The sequence below is a fragment of the Alligator mississippiensis genome, chromosome 1, assembly GCF_030867095.1.
Source record: "Alligator mississippiensis isolate rAllMis1 chromosome 1, rAllMis1, whole genome shotgun sequence".
NCBI classification, from domain to species: Eukaryota; Metazoa; Chordata; order Crocodylia; family Alligatoridae; genus Alligator; species Alligator mississippiensis.
In genome coordinates, this window is record NC_081824.1 from 342,998,253 (window position 1) to 343,015,748 (window position 17,496).

Below are 17,496 nucleotides of genomic sequence, written 5' to 3' on the forward strand. Positions count from 1 at the left end.
GGAACCAAATGCCTGAGCCAAAAAACCTGCCCAAAAAGCCAGTCCAAGCATCAGCCCAAAGGGTTATACCATGTCACTGATGACATCTGGTGGCCAAAGACAGACAGATCACTGTGTTGAGAGCTAACCAGATTACAAGTGCTTTAGGAAAGCCGGGAGCCAAACTGTCCCACAAATGAACCTGGCACCTTCCCTGAGTGCCATACCAATCCCCGTCCCTTGCTCTGCTTGATCTGCTGCTTGGCTTTCTGCTCCCTCCCCTGAGCACTCAAACAGCTGCTCTGCTTCTTGCCCCCTGCCCTGTTCCCCACTGCCCGATCCATTGCTCTACATCCTGCTCTTCTCCCTGCCTAATCTGCCGCTCTATTTTCTGCTCCCTGCCCTGTGGTCCTGGTTGCTCAACCTAACTGCTCTGCTTTCTGCTCCCTGCCCTATCTGCCGCTGCACTACCTGTCCCCATCTCTTTCTCTCTGGGGAGCCCGCGATGAAGGAGGCTGCAATGTGGGGGTAAAGCTACCAGCAGGGCGGGGCAGCACAGCCCCGGCTAGCAGCGCCCTGGCCCCTCGACAGACCCCTTCCGCCTGCTTGGAGCCGGCTCCCAGCAACAAGCAGAGGGGCCCCGAGCCCGGGGCGGGCTGCAGGCAACGCCCCGCGCCAGCCCGGCGCCCCTGGCGGAGGAGCTACGGCTCGCCAGTGCTCGGTGTCACCCGCTATCCCTTCCCCCTCCTCACCCCTCCCTCCCAGTCACTCAGGAGGCCGGAACTCAAGCGCCGGGGGCGGGGCGGCTTTGGGCAACGCACGCGGGAGCTGGGCCCCTTGTGCACGCGGATGAGACCGGCGCGGCGTGAGTGCACCCGCGGGGCGCGGAGGGAGGCCTGGCTTGCTTCCGGCGCCCTCGCGGCCGGCTTCACTGGAGCCACTGCTGCATCTGTTGTGTGTGGGGCTAGGGGCTCTGCAATTCCCGGGCACGAGCCTGACCCTGCACTGGCTCCATTTAATTGGGGCGGGGGTGGAGAAAAGGAAAAACGCCAGGGTCACCTCGGCAGCGTCCTTCAGAAAGCTTTCATGGCTCTGACAGCATGACTTTAGGCCTCCCACCACAGCAGCAGACTAAAAGAGGCACAGGCAGGCTGCCAGGAGGATAGAAACAAGTAATTCTTTCATGACGCCAAAGTAAAGCACAATAATGAAAGTCGCAGATAGCAGTGACAGATTTACCATTACCTTTAAGCTGGTTTAACAGCACCTTGGTTTATATCTATCTATCTAAAATTATCTAGATATAGATACTGTCCACAGTGGGTTTAAATTTGTCCTGAATCTAGTTAAATTAATGATGTGATACTTTGTTTAAAGTTTTTAGCCAGTGTGACTTAGAAAAGTTATCAATTCAGACAGATAAATTAAACCAATCGTAACTGAAAATGTGAAAAAATAAAAGTTTATTCCATAGACGTGTGTACAGTACATGCAGTTAAGTAAAACAGGTTGGAACAGCTGTATTAAGCTTTTAGAAATAGTAATAGGAAGAGAAATATTTGGTCATATGTTTAGTATGAAAAATATCCACTGTGGTTTCATGGCATGGCCTCAAATCAGTCACACTATCCAATGCAAAACTGACCCTAGAAAAATAGTTTTAGAATAGATGGATAGCTCTCTCTCTCTACATGTATATAGCTAGATAGCTAAAGTTCTGTATTTAAGTACCCCACACGGTGGCTGCTTGTGGTCAAAAAAGGATCTGGCAAATTCTTGGAGGGAAAGGGGCAGCAGGAGCTAGTGGGCACAGGAGTAAGTTGGTACAGCCTCTGACTTTACTTTCTAGACCTTAAACGCCAGAGGCTGCAAGTGGGACAGGAAGAGAGGGGGGCACGGACTGGACCCTGGTCATGCACAGTTCACTGTCCCTTTCAATATTTACTCTCCATTGTTGTGTGACACAGGCCTATTTGTTACACCACTAGGGGAGCATGGGCCCACCAAATAAAACTAAAAGCCTTCCTTACTGTGTGATACAGGAGACTAGACAAGACAGATGCATGGTCTGACCCCATAACTGGCAGTTCTTATGTCTCATGGCAAGAGGAAACAGGTGCAAACAGCTGTAATACTTTTCTCTCCCCTCCCATCCTTTCAGGCTATGTGGAATAGAAACTCAAGACACCTGCAGCCCCAGCTCTAGTCCTGGATAAGGGCCAGTGGAGGTATGCTTTGGGAGAACTTCCTTGTAATTCAATACACTTTACAGCTGAGGCCTGATTACTCCAGAAAGATGGTGTTTATGCCCTATGACTGTCTCTGGGAATGCATTTGTATCAGAGGAGATTGGATTATGCAGATCCTGTAGCACATTGTAAGAGAACCACTTTCCCTTCCACAAATTGTTCAATACTTTATGAAAAACATGGTAATCCGGGCATCTCTCAAGAACTGGTTTCAGTTATTTTATGTCCACAAGTTTCCTGCAGCTGGCTTCAAAACGACAGCAGATGGAGCGATCATTCTACAGTCTGTTTCTAATGACATTTACCAAAATCTGGCAGTGGAAGACTGGATTCATGATAACATGAACTTGGAGAACAGGCAGGTTCTGTTTCTCTGGAGGAATTCCTCTACTGTGGTGATTGGGAGACACCAGAATCCCTGGCAGGAGTGTAACCTCAAGATGATGAGACAGAAGAATATAAAACTTGCCAGAAGAAGAAGTGGGGGAGGAACAGTATACCATGATCTAGGCAACATCAATCTGACTTTCTTCACATCCAAGAAAAAATATGAGAGAATGGAAAATCTAAAACTGGTTGTTAAGGCTCTCAAATGCCTGAGACCACAGTTAGACGTACACGCTACTGATAGGTGTGACCTCTTGCTGAATAGGAATTTTAAAATTTCAGGGACTGCTGCCAAGCTAGGAAGAACTGCTTATCACCACTGCACCTTACTCTGCAGTGCAGATAGATTTATTTTATCTTCTGTGCTGAAGAGCCCTTACAAAGGTATAAAAAGTAATGCCACTCCTAGTGTGCCTGCCTCAGTGAAAAATCTCTTTGAAGAGGATCCCACATTAACTTGTCAGATAGTTATGGATGCCATTGCTGCAGAATATGCCATCTATCATCAAATTGATCACCATGTCACCCTCATAAATCCAGCTGATGAGACTGTGTTCCCTGGAATTAATAATAAAACAAAAGAACTACAAACCTGGGAGTGGATATATGGCAAGACACCAAAGTTTAGTATTAGCACCTGCTTTAACATGGTATATAAACATTCTTTCCTTGAAGTTAAAGTAGATATGGATGTAAAGCATGGAAGAATTCAAGTTTGTAACATTAACTTGCCAGAAGAATGGCTGCCACCCGCACTGTGTGGTGAACTAGAAAAGAATCTAATTGGCAGTAAGTTTTGCCCGAGTGAAACGACTGCATTAGCAAGTGCTCTGCTAAGATCATGTCCACAAGACTATGAAGTGCACAGGAGGTGGAATCTGTTTTGTGAGAACATGACAACAACACTCATGTGATTTTCATAATGAAAATGCAAGCTATTTTTGCTGCTGATTCTGGGTGATTAAGCATGTGAAAAATAAGCAGCATTTTCACTAGTTTGGAAGTTTATCTTCTAGCACTAAGCTTTTATTGAAGTAATTTTCTCTTTACTTCTTCATGGTTCCATTGAACTCTTGGAGTTCCGTTCAAAGCTGATTACTCCCTCATTAAACAGTTCTTAAAACGAAATTGCTACACTACACTGATTTCCATTACTAAAGGTCTAGCATCTATTTAGGGACTCAAGACCATGAAGAAAGTATTTTTAAGCAGGTCAGTATTACAAGACTTCAGAGAAAGTGACTTGGAAAACTATATTGGACTTGGACAGAATGACAATTTTCTTTTAAAAAAAGACTTCTAAAGCCACTATTATATCTTATGAAGTAGTATTGTGAGAGCAAGCCCCAAGATTTATTTCAGAGTAATTTCTGATCACTTGAAATGCATAGATGGTATTGCGCGTTGTCTGCCGTGTAGTTCTGAACATGAAATTTTCCATACCAATAAATAGGCCACGAAACTGAGACCAGCTGAGATGTACTGCAGAATTGGTTTTAAGTCCTGTTTATGGTCAGCTCAAACAGCAAGAAAACCACTATGTGGTGGAAAGTGACTGAATCTCAGTTAAGGAAACCAAATAGGTTTAAATCCTGTCCTAAATTTGAAGGATATCTGCCTCAAAATTGGACTACACATTTAGGCAGTCTGATCAAACATGGCATATTGCTTTTAGTTATTTTCCTTTTTACAGGTATATGATACACATAGTCTTGTTAATACTGAAAGAGAGATTCACAGAATCGGATAGCCCCTTTAAAGGCTTGTTTAAAGGAAACTGTATCGCCATTGCCAGTTAGAACCTCACAGAAAATTTTGTGTGAATATTTTATTGACTTTTGCCTCCCTCTAAAACAGGGCAGGGAACTCTAAAAAAAAAAATCTGCTTCAGTTTTACAGTTAAATGCTTTATCACAGCATAGTTAAATTCTTAAACCCAGAATGTCTTAAGCATCATTTCATATTAAGGTGTTTATCTAGTTAACGTCTGCATAATTGAATTGGCTGTACTGTATCAAAAATATTAAATTTGTGAGTTTATTCTCTTCATAGAAAATTGTCTCCCAAGTGCTATAAATTAATGATGTGACACTTTCTTTAAAGTTTTTAGCTAGTGTGGCTTACAAAAGGAATCAGTTCAGAGAGATGAATTAAACCACTCGTAGCTGAAAATGTAAAAAAAAATAGAAATTTATTCCATAGAAATATATACACTACATGCAGTTAAGTAAAATAGATTTGAACAGCTGTATTAAGCTTTTAAACACAGTAATAGGAAGAGAAATATTTGGTCATATTTTCTTTGTATGTTTAGTATGAAAGATATCCACTGTGGTTTCATGACATGGCCTCAAATCAAAGTCACAGTATCCAATGTTAAACCGACCCTACAAAAATAATAGTTTTAGAATAAGCCACTTCATAGTTCAAATCGAGTCAGAAGTCGGGGCAGGGCATACTTACTTGAGGTTTCTTAAAATAATCAAGTCCCCTTCCAATCTTGACCATCCATCCATTGTTGAACCTATTTTAAAAATTCACTATGTCACTCTATTCACAGATGTTAAAATCCCAGATATATTAAAAAAAAGTAATCATCTTCAAAAGGTATGCAGCTCTTCCAGCTGGTTCAGTCACAATTACTAAGCAGAGGAGAACTGTGTAAATACAGTAATGATGCATCTTGAAAACTGGATTTCAGTTTCCAACGAGATAGTACAGGCAGTCCTCAGACAAGATGCAACTGGTTCCTGAAAACCGTGTCTTAAGTCGAAACGTTGCAACTCGGAAACAATTTTCCCACAGAAACCAAGTTATAAATGGGGGATTGGTTCCTTTACGATGCTGGATGCAGCTGCATCCAGCTCGTAAGTCTGTTGTGGTGGAAGGGGATGGGGAAAGGAAGGGGTGTGGGAGGGCAGATCAAGGTCCCCTGCAGTGAGGGAGGAGCTGGGGCAAGTTGATCATTTGGTGGCTCATCTGGTCGCTCTTGCTGCTCATCTGGGAGGGTGTTGAGGCGTGTGCCCCCCGATCTGCATGGGGCAGGCGAGGTTGGGGCTGCTCTTGGAGCAGGAGCTATGCCCTCCTGCAGCTCACCCAGCCGGGGTGGGCAGGCGCAGGACGGAGCCACCGTGCTGCCTCCGGACAAGCTGTATGCAGTGGCGGGAGCTGCCCCCGCCCTGGACGAGCCACAGCTCTGTCCCGCATCCACCCTGCCCCAGTTGAGTGAGCAACTGCAGGGTATGCAGGGGGGGAGGGATGTGTCCTCAGGGTAGGGCAGGCGGAACCACGCTGGGCTGCACCCCCGCATAGTCTCCACTCCGCCACCTGCTCTGCCCCGCTGCCCACTCCGATCTGGGGGCACACGCCCGCCCATGCCCTGCCGCCGCTCGCCTAGCTGGAGCAGGGCAGGTGTGGGGATGGAACCGTGGCTTGTGGGGCATGGCTCCTGCAGTTTGTTGTTGCTTGTCTGGAGACAGCGCTGTGGCCCTGTCTTGGACCTGTCCAGCCCTGGCTGGGCAAGTAGCTGGAGGGCATAACCCCCACTCACAGCGCAGGCCAGTGCAGCCCCGGCCCTGCCCACCCTGCCCCGCAGAGAAGCAGGGGCACACCCCCCACCATGCCCTCCTGGCGGGAGGCACCAGACGAGCAACTTGTCCCAACCTCCCTCACCACGGGGAGGGGGTCGGGGGGGGGGTCTTGATCTGCACCCCCTCACATCCTTTCCCTTCCCCCCCCCCCCCCCCCTTCTACCACAAGACTTACCAGCTGGACCCAGCTGTATCCAGCGTCATAAAGTTGAAACCCACATTGGAAGGTTGAAACAGGGTGTCAATTTATAAATCTCTTAAGTGCCATTGGTCATAACTCGAAAAGTCGTAAGTTGAGGACTGCCTGTATACTCTTTCACTACTTAAGGAAATTTTTTTCCACTTTTGCTAAGATCTTTAACTATAGTTATAATACATAAAAATCAAATAATTTGAAATTAAATTGATTTTCAGCATTACCAACCTAATTTCTCGGTCATGAATTGAAGGTGAAAAGGAGACATCCAGTTTTATTCCACAGTTCTTTACCGATTGTCGTATCTCTTCTAGGGCACTTGTTTGCTGACTCTTTTCACTGCCCTGTTAAGAATAAAAATTGCTTTGTTTCTGTCCCACTCTTGCATGTGTTGTAGCTATTTATCTTGCTCAATTTACCAACTCCATGAAGGAAGCCAGCAACACATTCTGGACAAGGACTTTGGTCTTTCCCCTTGTCCTGCTGCCTCTCCAGTTCACTGGATTAAGATTTAGGATAAAAGGAGTCCACTGAGAATGAAGGATTTTAACTTGGTGTAATTCCTACGTGACAAATATAATCAGGCCTTCCTTAATATAATGTTTGTCAGCTGTGTTTTAATGGTTTTTCATAATAAACATGCAAATTGGACAGTACAAACATTTTTCAGTGTCATTTCCACGTAAGATTCCATGGTAGACTTTATTAGATGTGGGTAAATATTTGAAATTATAAAATTCTTGGCTTATGTTAAATTTTCTGAAAAAAGTACAGTGCTTTCTTTACGTTCCTATCTCCCTTCTTGCATTTCTTATAAAACACGGGATATCCATTTGATAAATGCCAACAGGATTAAAAAAAACTAAACAGGATTAAAAAAACCAAAACCTACACAAAAATGCAGATAATACTTACTTCACCACAAGAAGTGAGGAGATGGATTGTTTTCACTTTGCAGGGCCCTTTAACAAGCATCTCACAGAATCTTAAGAAGTTGTACAACTGTAAAAGTTACAGTTTATTAAAAACTACAAAAAAAATCTGAGTTATATCTACAAGTCAAATTCAAAATCCACTTGCCTGATGAACATGCCTAATATAAGGATCCTCTACCCAAACTTCTGTAACTGTCTCATTAAGGTACTCTTGAAATAGTTTTTCGTAGCTAAAACCCATTGCATCCTCTTCAATTTTAATTTGCTTGTGGTATTTACCATCTAAAAAAGGAGAATCTTTTCACTAAAGACAGCAATAATGCACATGCATAATTGAACTGCCACATGATCTTGTAACTGTTCATATTCACAAATACATCGTCTCTTTACATTTAAATTCCATACCTTCTATCTCTTTTTCAATATGCTTCTTAATCTGTTCAGCTCTATTAATGTACTCGGTTATTTTTTGTCTGTACTGAGATTTTTTTGTTTCATCCTTTGTTGCTGCGAAGCAAAAAAGACATCAGATTCACACACTAGTTTTCAAAGAATGTAACGTAATTCATGCTTTTCATATTTTATTGTGTTCATCTCAGATGGGCTTCTTTAAGCACACTGAGATACTTCATTTAGTGGTTTCCGTGCTAAATGCACTGGACGCTTGTCAAGGGACACTTCTCCAAATAAACTGACCCTTCAGGAGCTGGAATCTTTTGCATGTTGTTTGGTAAATTTAAAGAGTGTCTATAAATACTAACCAGCAGGAATCTGGGTTTTCTGTTTACCATGGAAAAACAATTTTCTCTTTTTAAGGACAAAAACGCAGATTTTCTCCAAAGGAGAAAAACATGGGAAATGGTGGATTTCCCCTTGCAGCTTGGCAGAGTTCCAGCCGCCAGGGGCTGCTTGTGGCTGTGGGGAGCAGGAAGAGAGTGATCTGGCAGGGGGTGCTGTGTGCACACATGCATGTGGCAGCCTGGCAGTGCAGCTTCCTCCAGGTAATTGGAGGGGAGGGAAGGAGGCCCCACACAGTGAGGCAGGGAGGGGTATTTTTAGTAATATATTTTGTGTTCCAGGTCAAATCATACCCATTAAGCAGAAGCCAGTCATTCCAAAAACCATATCAATGGAGCAGGCAGAACTCACCGTTCTAAACACCAGGTGTGGCGCTACAACCAGCAAGCATCCTCGACCCCAGGCTCTCACCCTGGGACTTTAGATACTCCCAAAACCATTGGCAGGCATCCCACATGCAAGCCCAAACCCAAAGGTCTTGGGATTCAGATGCCCCTACTTGATCTTAGCCTATAAGAGGTCAAGGGAGGGAGTCAGGCAGGATTGGGGTTTGGGGCACTGCCCAGCCAAAGCAGCATGTGGGGCCCAGGAGGGAATGCGCAGCCATAGGGCCCCAGGTGGGGAGTGGGACTAAGCCACAGGCAACTTGTCCAGGGATGGGGTGGTGGTGGGAGGATGGCTCCCTGCCACTGTGCACATTCCCAGAAGGGGCATGGAGGGGCACATACCCCACAACTTTGTCCACAGGGTAGGTGTGGGCTGCTCATTGCAGGCCCAGTTGGTGGGACCAGACACTGCAAGGCAGAGTGGGGTGGGGAGGCTTGGTGCCACCACCAGGAGCCCCGTGCTGCCCTGGCGAGGTGCCCCCTGCCTGCTCCCCAGTACAGAGTTGTCCTTACCTGGCAGGGGAAATACCCTGACCAAGGTAATGCAAGTAAAGTGGCACTGTGCAGTGGGGGGTTGCAGCCTTGTTTGCTTGAGGACAGGGCTCCCTCCATAGTCAGCTTCCCAATGTCCAGCTTCCCGGGGGGAGGATCTTGGCTACCCACCAACTTTATGAAAATGGAAGACTTCTCCCTAGCTTGCTCCTCTGGCCATTCAAGCCAAACTTAGGGGCATCCAAACCCCAAGCTTTTGGGGATGCACAGGGATGCCCGCCAAAGGATTTGGAAGCCTCTGAAGCCCCAGGCGGGGGTGGAGGATGTTCCCAGTAGTAAGGCCACATTTGCTTCTTGAATGATTTGGGATGGACTTGGCTGGTTTGACTTGGACGTGAAAAGTTTTCCTTTAACAAAAAAATCAGGTGAAGGAGCTGCACCCCGGCGGCTCCGGCTAGGCACATGCCGGGCCTCCTTCCGCTCCCACAAGGGGCAGGCGTGGGGGTGCGCGTGAAGCCTGTCACATACGCGGTCCGGGGACGGGACGGGACCGAGTGGGGAGGGAGGAGGCTGCAGCCGCCCCCACCGCCGCACCTTTCATGACTTGCAGCAGCAGGTCGATGCCCTCCTGGTAACACACCCGCGCCTCCGGGAACCGCGACCCCGCGTCCAGCTCCACCGCCCGCCGCAGCGCGGCCGCGGCCGCCACCTCCAGCCCTGCATCCGCCATGGGGCCGCCGGCTTCCCTCCCCCCCCGGCACGTGACTTAGGAGCGGGAGCGGGGAGCGAACCCGCGGCGGTGCCGGGCGGTGAGCGCCGCTTCCCCGCCGGAAGGAGCTGGCGCCGCCCGGAACCTAAGTGCGACTGCTGCTGCTTCCCCCCGGAAGTAGGAGCGTGAGACCAAGATGGCGGCGCTGAGGCGGGTATCTGCCCCCGCGGCCTGGGAGGTGAGGGAGGAGCTCCCCGCACCCCGACTGTAGCCCCCAACGCGGCCCCTGGGGTCTCTGCCCCCCTACTCCACCCCAGCCCGGGGCTTTCTGCCGCCGCGTTGGTGGTGCAGGCGCAGAAGAGACTGGAGCGCGACGTGGGGGTTGTACCGCCCTTCAGCTGTGCCTCCTGGCACGCAGGGCTCCTATAGTGGTGTGTATCCCAGGGCTCCATCTCCCTGCAGGGGCTGGGCTGGAATGGGGGCAGCTGAGCAGGGACAGCCTGACCGCCCCCGGTCCCCCCCCCCCCCCCCGTTATATTTTTGCATGTTTTGTGGCCCCCTGGCAAAGGACTTGCAGTACCCCCTGCACAAGGTTACCGTATTTTCAGTTTTAAAAAAATGACACCTGTTATGCAGAGGGGAATATGATTGTGGGGGGTAGCAATATGCTTAGCTCGTGCCTATTCTGTTGCTCCTCACTCCCAAGCTACAGCTCCACCCCCCCCAGCCCTGCTGTTGTGCCTCACTTCTGACCCACAGAGCCCAGCCCTGCCAGTGCCCCTCACTCCCACCTTGCCAGTGTCCCCCTGGGCCATGCTGAACCTCTCTCCTGACCAGCAGCCCCCTGCTGGAGGGGCCCCAGCTGCCCTTGTCCTGACAGAGCAACTCAGGCCCCAGTGCAGGCTGGAGGGAAAAGGGTGGGCTTGTGGCACCCCCCACCCTGGGCTGGGGCTGCCACACTGTGCCAGGAGGCCTGGCCATGGCCCACATTCCTCTTCCCCCCAGCATCTCCTGGCTGCTCTGCGCCTGCAAGCACAGCACCATCCCCTGTGCTGCTGACCTGGGCCAAAAGGCCCCCTGTCCCCTTCCCCCGCTGGAGGGGTAGGCAACCTCCCTGGCCCCTCTGCCCTGCAGCAGCTGCAGCCCCGCAACCCCGACTTACCTGCCTGCAGCTCCCTGCCTACAATTGCCTCTCCCCCTGCACCCACCAGTGGAGCAAAGCAAAAACCTGGACATTTGGTCAGATTTGAAAAACCCACCCGCGTGGAGATAGGAGGACTCAAAAAGAGAATGTGTCCAGGAAAACCTGGGCATATGGTAACCTTACTTGGGAACCCCAAGGAGAGGCAGGGATCTAGGCAGTGCCGGGGCTTGTGCCTTCATTTCTTAAATACAGGGTGCCCTTACAGGTTTGTAGTTTTAATTTTAATTCATTTTATTGTTATTGCTGTTGCTATATTTACCTGGCAGGGGAGACGGTGATCACGGTGGTGGTTTTCCCAGGGTGAGGCTCGTTCTTTGCACTCCAGGCCAGCTGACCCCTGCAAGCTTTCCCAAATGCGGGAGACTCAACCGCGCAATTTTACACACGCAATGGGGGGGAGAGGGGTTGCCTTTTTGTGTTCCCCTGGGTTGCTTCCCAGCCTTTTGGTTAGGAATAAGCAAGACTAAGGGACATCTGGGCTCTGGGCTTGCCTGTAGGACACTTGCCACAGATTTGGGGAGTATCTGAAGCCCTAGACGGGTCTGGAATGAAGGATGCTTGTCCAGTGGTAGAACCACACAGACTTGAACAATTGAGCTTTGCTCAGTTGGAATTTGACTGTTGAGCTTTGCCCAGTAGAAGTGGGAACTGATTTGGTGAAACTTCAAAAAGAAAAATTGTTGTCTGTTGTTTTGTTACTGTGATTACTGCTACCATTATTATTTTTAGATTCTGACCAAGAGCCCACAGTCTGTGCCTTGGGCTGGAGGGATTCGCTATAAATTTACAAAGTCACGAATTCCCCCTGAGGTAAGTGTGGTGTTTAAAAATGCTTGGGCCTTTGAAGCTTTCATTTATAGCTTGCTTTTCCTTTTCTTTTCTTTTTTCCAATGAAGCACGCAGGTAGAGATTGGGGTGGCCATCATAGCGGACATTCCAGTTTTCTGCTACTCTGTCCTCTCTTGATACAATACCCGACGCCTTTATGTCCTCTATTTTCTCTTTAAGAGAAAAATGGGTACATAAAGGCATCGAGTTTTGTATTGAGAGAGGACAGAGGACAACCGGACTATCCTCTATGATGGCCACCATAGTAGAGATGTGTAGTCTTTGTGTTCTTAAACTGGAGAGCAATGTGTTAAAAAAAACAAAGCAAAATAAAACCACTTCATTAACAAATGCAGTGTAGTAAGTCACATATCTGACATTGAAAAATAAGAAGGTGTGCTTTTTGCTTGTACTGAATTTTTCCCTCATATTTCTGCATGAGGAAAATAAACACCGTCTGGTTAGAGATTGTACTGTATTTTCTTGCATAGAGTATGTTCCACAATATCATAGATGTCTTATTTCTGAAAGGCAGAATGAAGGGGAAAAAAAAGATCTTTTCATGTAGTAAATTGAGTAGCAGCTGCTGGGAGTGGAGCCTGCTCATTGTTCTGCTCCCTGTGGATTCCTGCAGACTTTACTTTTGGTTTTACCCCATCAGCAGCAAAACTTGTTCTTACCTTGTTTCTCACATATGTTGTGCACTCTTGTTTCCAGCAGGTGGTTTTTTGGGGAAAAGTACATGTTGTTTGCAAGGACATATAGTCTTGTTTCTAAGACAAGGCCATTTTAAACATTTCTAAGCTGGTTATACTTCAATCATACGTCAAATTTTGGGTCTCAGTCCTACAGCTGGATCTGTGTGTATGGATTATGGCACCTGCAAGAGTCTGTAATATTTCTCTGTATATACTATATTTACTGAATCAGAGACCACACTGAATTTAAAATGACCCTTCTATAATTAGATTATATACATGGAAAACGTATAAATTTGTTATATTTTCAATGTAGAAAATCTAATTATTTTCTAATTATTAATGGAGGGTTGTCTTAAATTCATCTTCTCCAGTTGTACAGTGGGGAAAACACTGGCGGAGGGCCAGGTGATAGCCTGGTGTGTCTGTATGGGATGGGGGGTGGCCAAACAGCTTGACCTCTGCCCCTCCTCACTTACTCTTGCTCTGCTCTGCCAAGCTCTGGCTTTGTTTGAGCCTGGGCAATGAAGCATGGCCGCAACTGGGATTAGTAGCAGCAATGGTGATGTGGAAGCTCTAGGGCCTGGCCAGAGTTCCTGCTTCTGCCACATCTGCCAAGCCAGGCTGGGACAGTGCTCTGTGCCCCAGGCTGGAATGGGGCCAGAGCAGAAAAAGGGCAGGCAACGGCTGGGTGAGAGGGAAGGTACAGGGGACCTAAGGCCGTTGGGGGACAGGTGGGGAGTCTTGAATTCAAGTAAATACAGTAATTGTAGACTATGGCTTTAACATCATTGCATTTTTCTGAAAAATTTGATGCAGCCATGATTACAAAAACGTTATAGAAGCAAAAATTGCTGTTTTGGCATTGTGAAAGGGAGGTTAATTTGATTTCCTCCCCCCCCCGATTTCCAATATTTTTTCTTGTGAAAGGCCAAAGTATTTCAGTTATTAATGTTATTATATAATATAATGTAAAGTTATTAAAAGTAAAGTTATTAAAATGTTTGAAAACAAACTCAGGTTTTTGAACTGCTTATTTGTAGGTGTTTCAACCAAAGCCTTCAGATCATGAAAAATATGGAGGTGATCCTCAGCAGCCTCACAAATTGCATCTTATAACTAGAATCAGAAGTGTAATAGGTCGGCCTTACTGGGAAAAGAAGATAATACAGGATTTTGGATTGGTTCAAGTATGTTTGCTAAATTAATTTAATATTTGCAGATCAGAAATAAAATTAACTTAGACTTTTGAAGATAAATTCTCTTTTTCAAATGTTTATCGTAGTACTCAGTTTTATCCTTTAGGGGCCAGATCCTGCAGACATGTGCAGGTGTGCCTTCACTACTTGTGGCAGTCAAGCTGAGGATGGGTAGGTTTGGATCTGTCCTGCGTGACTGTTAGTGGAAACTGATCATGTGTAGGGAAACTAGAACAGCAATATTAAGATTATCTTGCATGTGTGAGGAGAACTTTACTCTTCCATGTTCAGTAACCAAAAATAACATATGTATTTGTAAATGCTGACCTTGCTTTTATTTATGGATCATACTGTTTAGGACAGGGCTCAGCTACCTGTAGGCCTGCAGGCCAGATTCACCTAAGTAGAGATTAGTTCTGCCCCTTGGCAGCTGGGAGACTCAGCAGCATACTCTAGCGGGAGCAGCAGAGGGAGTCCTCCCCAGTGTCCTTATTGCCTGTCTTGTTCCATATTCTCTCTACAGCATTTGCTGATCAGTCAGGGGTGTGAAGATTTACAGCCCATGGGAGGGTTGGGTTGCAGGCAGTGGCCCACAGCTGCAAAATGTTACCCATCCTTGATTTAGAGTTTGCAAGGATTTGGGCACCCCTGGTTTATTACAAAAATCTGAATGCCCAAATGTAACACATCTTGGTGTATAAACTAGAGCACGTGTGGCCCATGAGGGATTAAATTATGGCCCCTGGGCTCCTGTCTGACTTCCAGTTCCTTCACCTTTCTCCCCCCTGGTATGGCCTGGGGTGTCTGTGACTCATCCTGGTGTGGCCTGTGGGCATGCACTCCCAGCCATTTAGAAGCTGGATGGCTCTGGCATAAACCATGATTTGTCCAAAAATTATTGGTACAATATATTATTCCCTTGTATTTGAGATTCTTCAGATCAGGGCACGGAAAAAATACTGTGCAAGTTATGGGATAAGGTTACACATGACTGGTTGAAGACTTGGGATGCTTGCAGACGTAAAAAAAGAAAAAAAAGGCACTTTAAACTTGATGTGTTCCCATGCTAAGCCCCACACATGCCCAGAGGGACAGTGTATTACTCTAATAGCTGATTGAGTCAGCTTTAGCTAAAAGTGCCAAAAAGCCCTGCTGAAGCACCCAGTCTTTACAGATGCTGCTGGGCCAGGTTGAAGTAAAACACTGCTTCTTCCAGTAAAACGTTTGTTTATTTATTTTTAAGTGCCTGCAAGGAACCTTTGAGAGTGAAATAGTGGAAGCACATGATTTTTTTTGCATGAACTGCTTGGTGAATGTTTGTGAACACACAAGGATAAAAATTAGTTTCTAGTAAATGGGAATGAGATCAAATTAAATTTATCATCTTAGTTGGGCCTAGTGATTTGATTGGTTCTAGATTTTCACTTTTTTAGATCAATTTATTTTTTGTTAATATTGTGTCTATAGCCGAATCTTTTATTGATACAAAATTAAAATGTTAGCTTAATGCATCATTCGCTAGGGGCTTGCATTACTATCTGAAGCATATTTGTAAAACTTTCCATTTTGCTTTATTTTTAGGCACATCAGCCCAAAGTTCACAAAAATATTCCCTCTGTGAATTTGAAACTCAGAGTCATTAAACATCTGATAAGGTTTGTTAACTGTTTCTTTAATCAGCAGTATTAAAAAAAAATATTGAGCATGGCAGTGTTTTTAAATTAACTCTCTTGCATGTAGAGTGCAGCCATTGAAGTTACCGTATGGGCTTCCGACAGAGGATGAAATGGGAGACACCTATCTCAACAGCAAAGGAGAGCTAATAATTCGGCAGCGTCTGAAGCCAGTGCAGCAAAAAGCAATTGAGTCATAATATACACTGACTAGTCTCATTTTGATCAAATAAATTATTTAATATGTACATTGAAGTTGTGTTTATTAAGAAAGGGTTGTAATGGAACTTAGCCCCTCTGTGCAGTATGTAATGTATTGCCTTGCTGTAACTGATTTAAATAATAACGTAGTTGTCATGCAAGCAAAGCCATGGGTTAAGGCTTGAGATTGGTAGGGGGAAAGCCCCTCATCTTGGATTTTGAGTACAAGGGGAGGGTGAAGTGTGGAGCACGTGGCTGCTGTGACTTAGGCTGGCTACAACAATCAAGGACAATAAAAAGTCCTTCTACAGATACATAGTGATCAAAAAGAAGGTGCAGAGTAGCATAGGGCCCCTGCGGGCCAAATCAGGTCAGTTGGTGGTTGATGTAGACAAAAAGGCAGAGCTCTTCAATGAGTTCTTCGCTTCAGTTTTCCTTGATACTGACCAAGACAATCCCCCCACCTTGAACATAGACAGATGTCCAAAAGGCACCAGACCGCCAAAGGTTAGTGCTGACTTAGTTAAAGAGCACTTGGAAGGGCTGGATGGGTAGAAGTCAGCCGGCCTGGATGACCTCCATCCACAGGTGCTGAAGGAATTGGCCAGTGTCATTGCTGAGCCGCTGGCACAGCTGTTTGAGCTCTCATGGTGCTCCGGACAGGTCCCTGAGGACTGGAAAAAAGCCAATGTGGTGCCCATTTTTAAGAAGGGGCGAAGGGAGGAGCTGGGTAACTTTAGGCCAGTCAGTCTTACCTCTATCCCTGGGAAAATACTAGAAAAAATCATCAAAGCGCGCATTTGTGAAAGTCCAGCAGGGGAAACAATGCTGAATGGAAACCAGCATGGGTTCCTCGCAGGTAGATTCTGCCTGACAAACCTTATAGCCTTTTATGACCAGGTCACACACTGCCATGACACAGGAGCGGAGGCCGATGTCATCTACCTGGATTTTAGGAAGGCCTTCGACACAGTTTCGCATCCTATTCTCATAGGGAAGCTAATGGGCTGTGGAATGGATGCTTACATAGTTAGGTGGGTAGCTAACTGGCTTAGGGACTGCACCCAGAGAGTGGTGGTTGACGGATCATTTTCAACCTGAAAGGAGGTGGGCAGATGGGTCCCACAGGGTTCAGTCCTTGGGCTGGGATTATTTAATATCTTCATCAGTGATTTGGATGAGGGTGTCTTGAGCAGCCTCTCCAAGTTTGCAGATAATACCAAATTATGGGGCAAAGTTAATACACCAGAGGGCAGGGAGCAGTTACAGGCCGACCTGGACAGATTAGATCAATGGGCGGAACGTAATAGGATGTAATTCAACAAAGATAAATGTAAGGTATTCCACCTAGGAAGAAGGAATCCCCAGCACACCTACAGTTTGGGGGATGTCCTCAGCAGCTCAGAGGCTGAGAGAGATCTTGGAGTCATAGTTGACTCCAAGATGAACATGAGCCAGAAGTGCAACAAGGCCATCAATAAAGCCAATCGCACCTTGTCATGTATTAGCAGATGCATGACCAACAGATCGAGGGAGGTGATGCTCCCCCTCTATGCATTGGTCAGGCTGCAGTTGGAGTACTGTGTCCAGTTTGGGTGCTGCACTTCAAGAGGGACACAGAGGATCTGGAGAGGTTTCAGAGGAGGGCCACCTGTATGATTAGTGGTCTCCGTGAAAGACCCTATGAGGAGAGATTGAGAGATCTGGATCTCTTCAGCCTATACAAAAGATGGCTGAGGGGTGACCTTGTGGCCGCCTATAAATTTATCAGGGGAGGACAGCAGGGAATTGGGGGTGCACTGTTTACCAGAGCGCCCCAGGGAGTAACTAGGAATAATGGGTGCAAACTAACGGAGAGTAGATTTAGGTTAGACATTAGGAAGAAATGTTTTACAATAAGAGTGGCCAGAGTCTGGAATGGGCTTCCAAGAGAGGTGTTGCTGTCACGTAACTTGGAGGGCTTCAAGAGGAG

The 17,496-nt window shown here is 46.5% G+C and overlaps 3 protein-coding genes across 6 annotated transcripts; 2 read left to right on the forward strand and 1 right to left on the reverse strand.

Annotated features, from left to right (window-relative positions):
• Positions 1-376: 376 nt before the first annotated feature.
• LIPT1 (lipoyltransferase 1) lies at positions 377-4,671 on the forward strand. Of its 3 annotated transcripts, none has more exons than XM_019485083.2 (2): positions 377-507; positions 2,141-4,671. In XM_019485083.2, exon 2 carries the CDS (start codon positions 2,399-2,401, stop codon positions 3,527-3,529), a length of 1,131 nt encoding a protein of 376 aa, XP_019340628.1. In that variant the 5' UTR covers positions 377-507; positions 2,141-2,398; the 3' UTR covers positions 3,530-4,671. The 3 variants fall into 3 exon arrangements, with proteins under 3 accessions (XP_019340628.1, XP_019340629.1, XP_019340630.1); XM_019485084.2 differs by lacking the exon at positions 377-507 and adding an exon at positions 645-844; XM_019485085.2 differs by lacking the exon at positions 377-507 and adding an exon at positions 870-1,151.
• A 118-nt stretch (positions 4,672-4,789) lies between these two features.
• MITD1 (microtubule interacting and trafficking domain containing 1) lies at positions 4,790-9,832 on the reverse strand. Of its 2 annotated transcripts, XM_006263930.4 has the most exons (7): positions 9,607-9,832; positions 7,742-7,843; positions 7,482-7,618; positions 7,317-7,403; positions 6,630-6,745; positions 5,079-5,139; positions 4,790-5,002 (listed from the first exon to the last, which is right to left on the reverse strand). In XM_006263930.4, exons 1-7 carry the CDS (start codon positions 9,740-9,742, stop codon positions 4,907-4,909), a joined length of 735 nt encoding a protein of 244 aa, XP_006263992.1. In that variant the 5' UTR covers positions 9,743-9,832; the 3' UTR covers positions 4,790-4,906. The 2 variants fall into 2 exon arrangements, with proteins under 2 accessions (XP_006263992.1, XP_019340631.1); XM_019485086.2 differs by lacking the exon at positions 7,317-7,403.
• A 38-nt stretch (positions 9,833-9,870) lies between these two features.
• On the forward strand, positions 9,871-15,571 carry MRPL30 (mitochondrial ribosomal protein L30). The gene is made up of 5 exons (XM_006263929.4): positions 9,871-9,959; positions 11,655-11,735; positions 13,495-13,641; positions 15,232-15,305; positions 15,391-15,571. The coding sequence occupies exons 1-5, from the start codon at positions 9,918-9,920 to the stop codon at positions 15,521-15,523; spliced, it is 477 nt and encodes a 158-aa protein (XP_006263991.1). The 5' UTR covers positions 9,871-9,917; the 3' UTR covers positions 15,524-15,571.
• Positions 15,572-17,496: the final 1,925 nt, after the last annotated feature.

Coding starts and splice junctions, on each gene's coding strand:
- LIPT1 (XM_019485083.2), top strand. CDS start 2,399: ATGAAAAACATGGTAATCCGGGCATCTCTCAAGAACTGGTTTCAGTTA.
- MITD1 (XM_006263930.4), bottom strand. CDS start 9,742: ATGGCGGATGCAGGGCTGGAGGTGGCGGCCGCGGCCGCGCTGCGGCGG. Junction 5,140..6,629: donor ATTCATGACCGAGAAATTAG/GTTGGTAATGCT, acceptor TTTTTAAAATAG/GTTCAACAATGGATGGATGG. Junction 5,003..5,078: donor ATTATTTTAAGAAACCTCAA/GTAAGTATGCCC, acceptor TTATTTTTGTAG/GGTCGGTTTAACATTGGATA.
- MRPL30 (XM_006263929.4), top strand. CDS start 9,918: ATGGCGGCGCTGAGGCGGGTATCTGCCCCCGCGGCCTGGGAG. Junction 13,642..15,231: donor AGGATTTTGGATTGGTTCAA/GTATGTTTGCTA, acceptor CTTTATTTTTAG/GCACATCAGCCCAAAGTTCA. Junction 15,306..15,390: donor GTCATTAAACATCTGATAAG/GTTTGTTAACTG, acceptor TCTTGCATGTAG/AGTGCAGCCATTGAAGTTAC.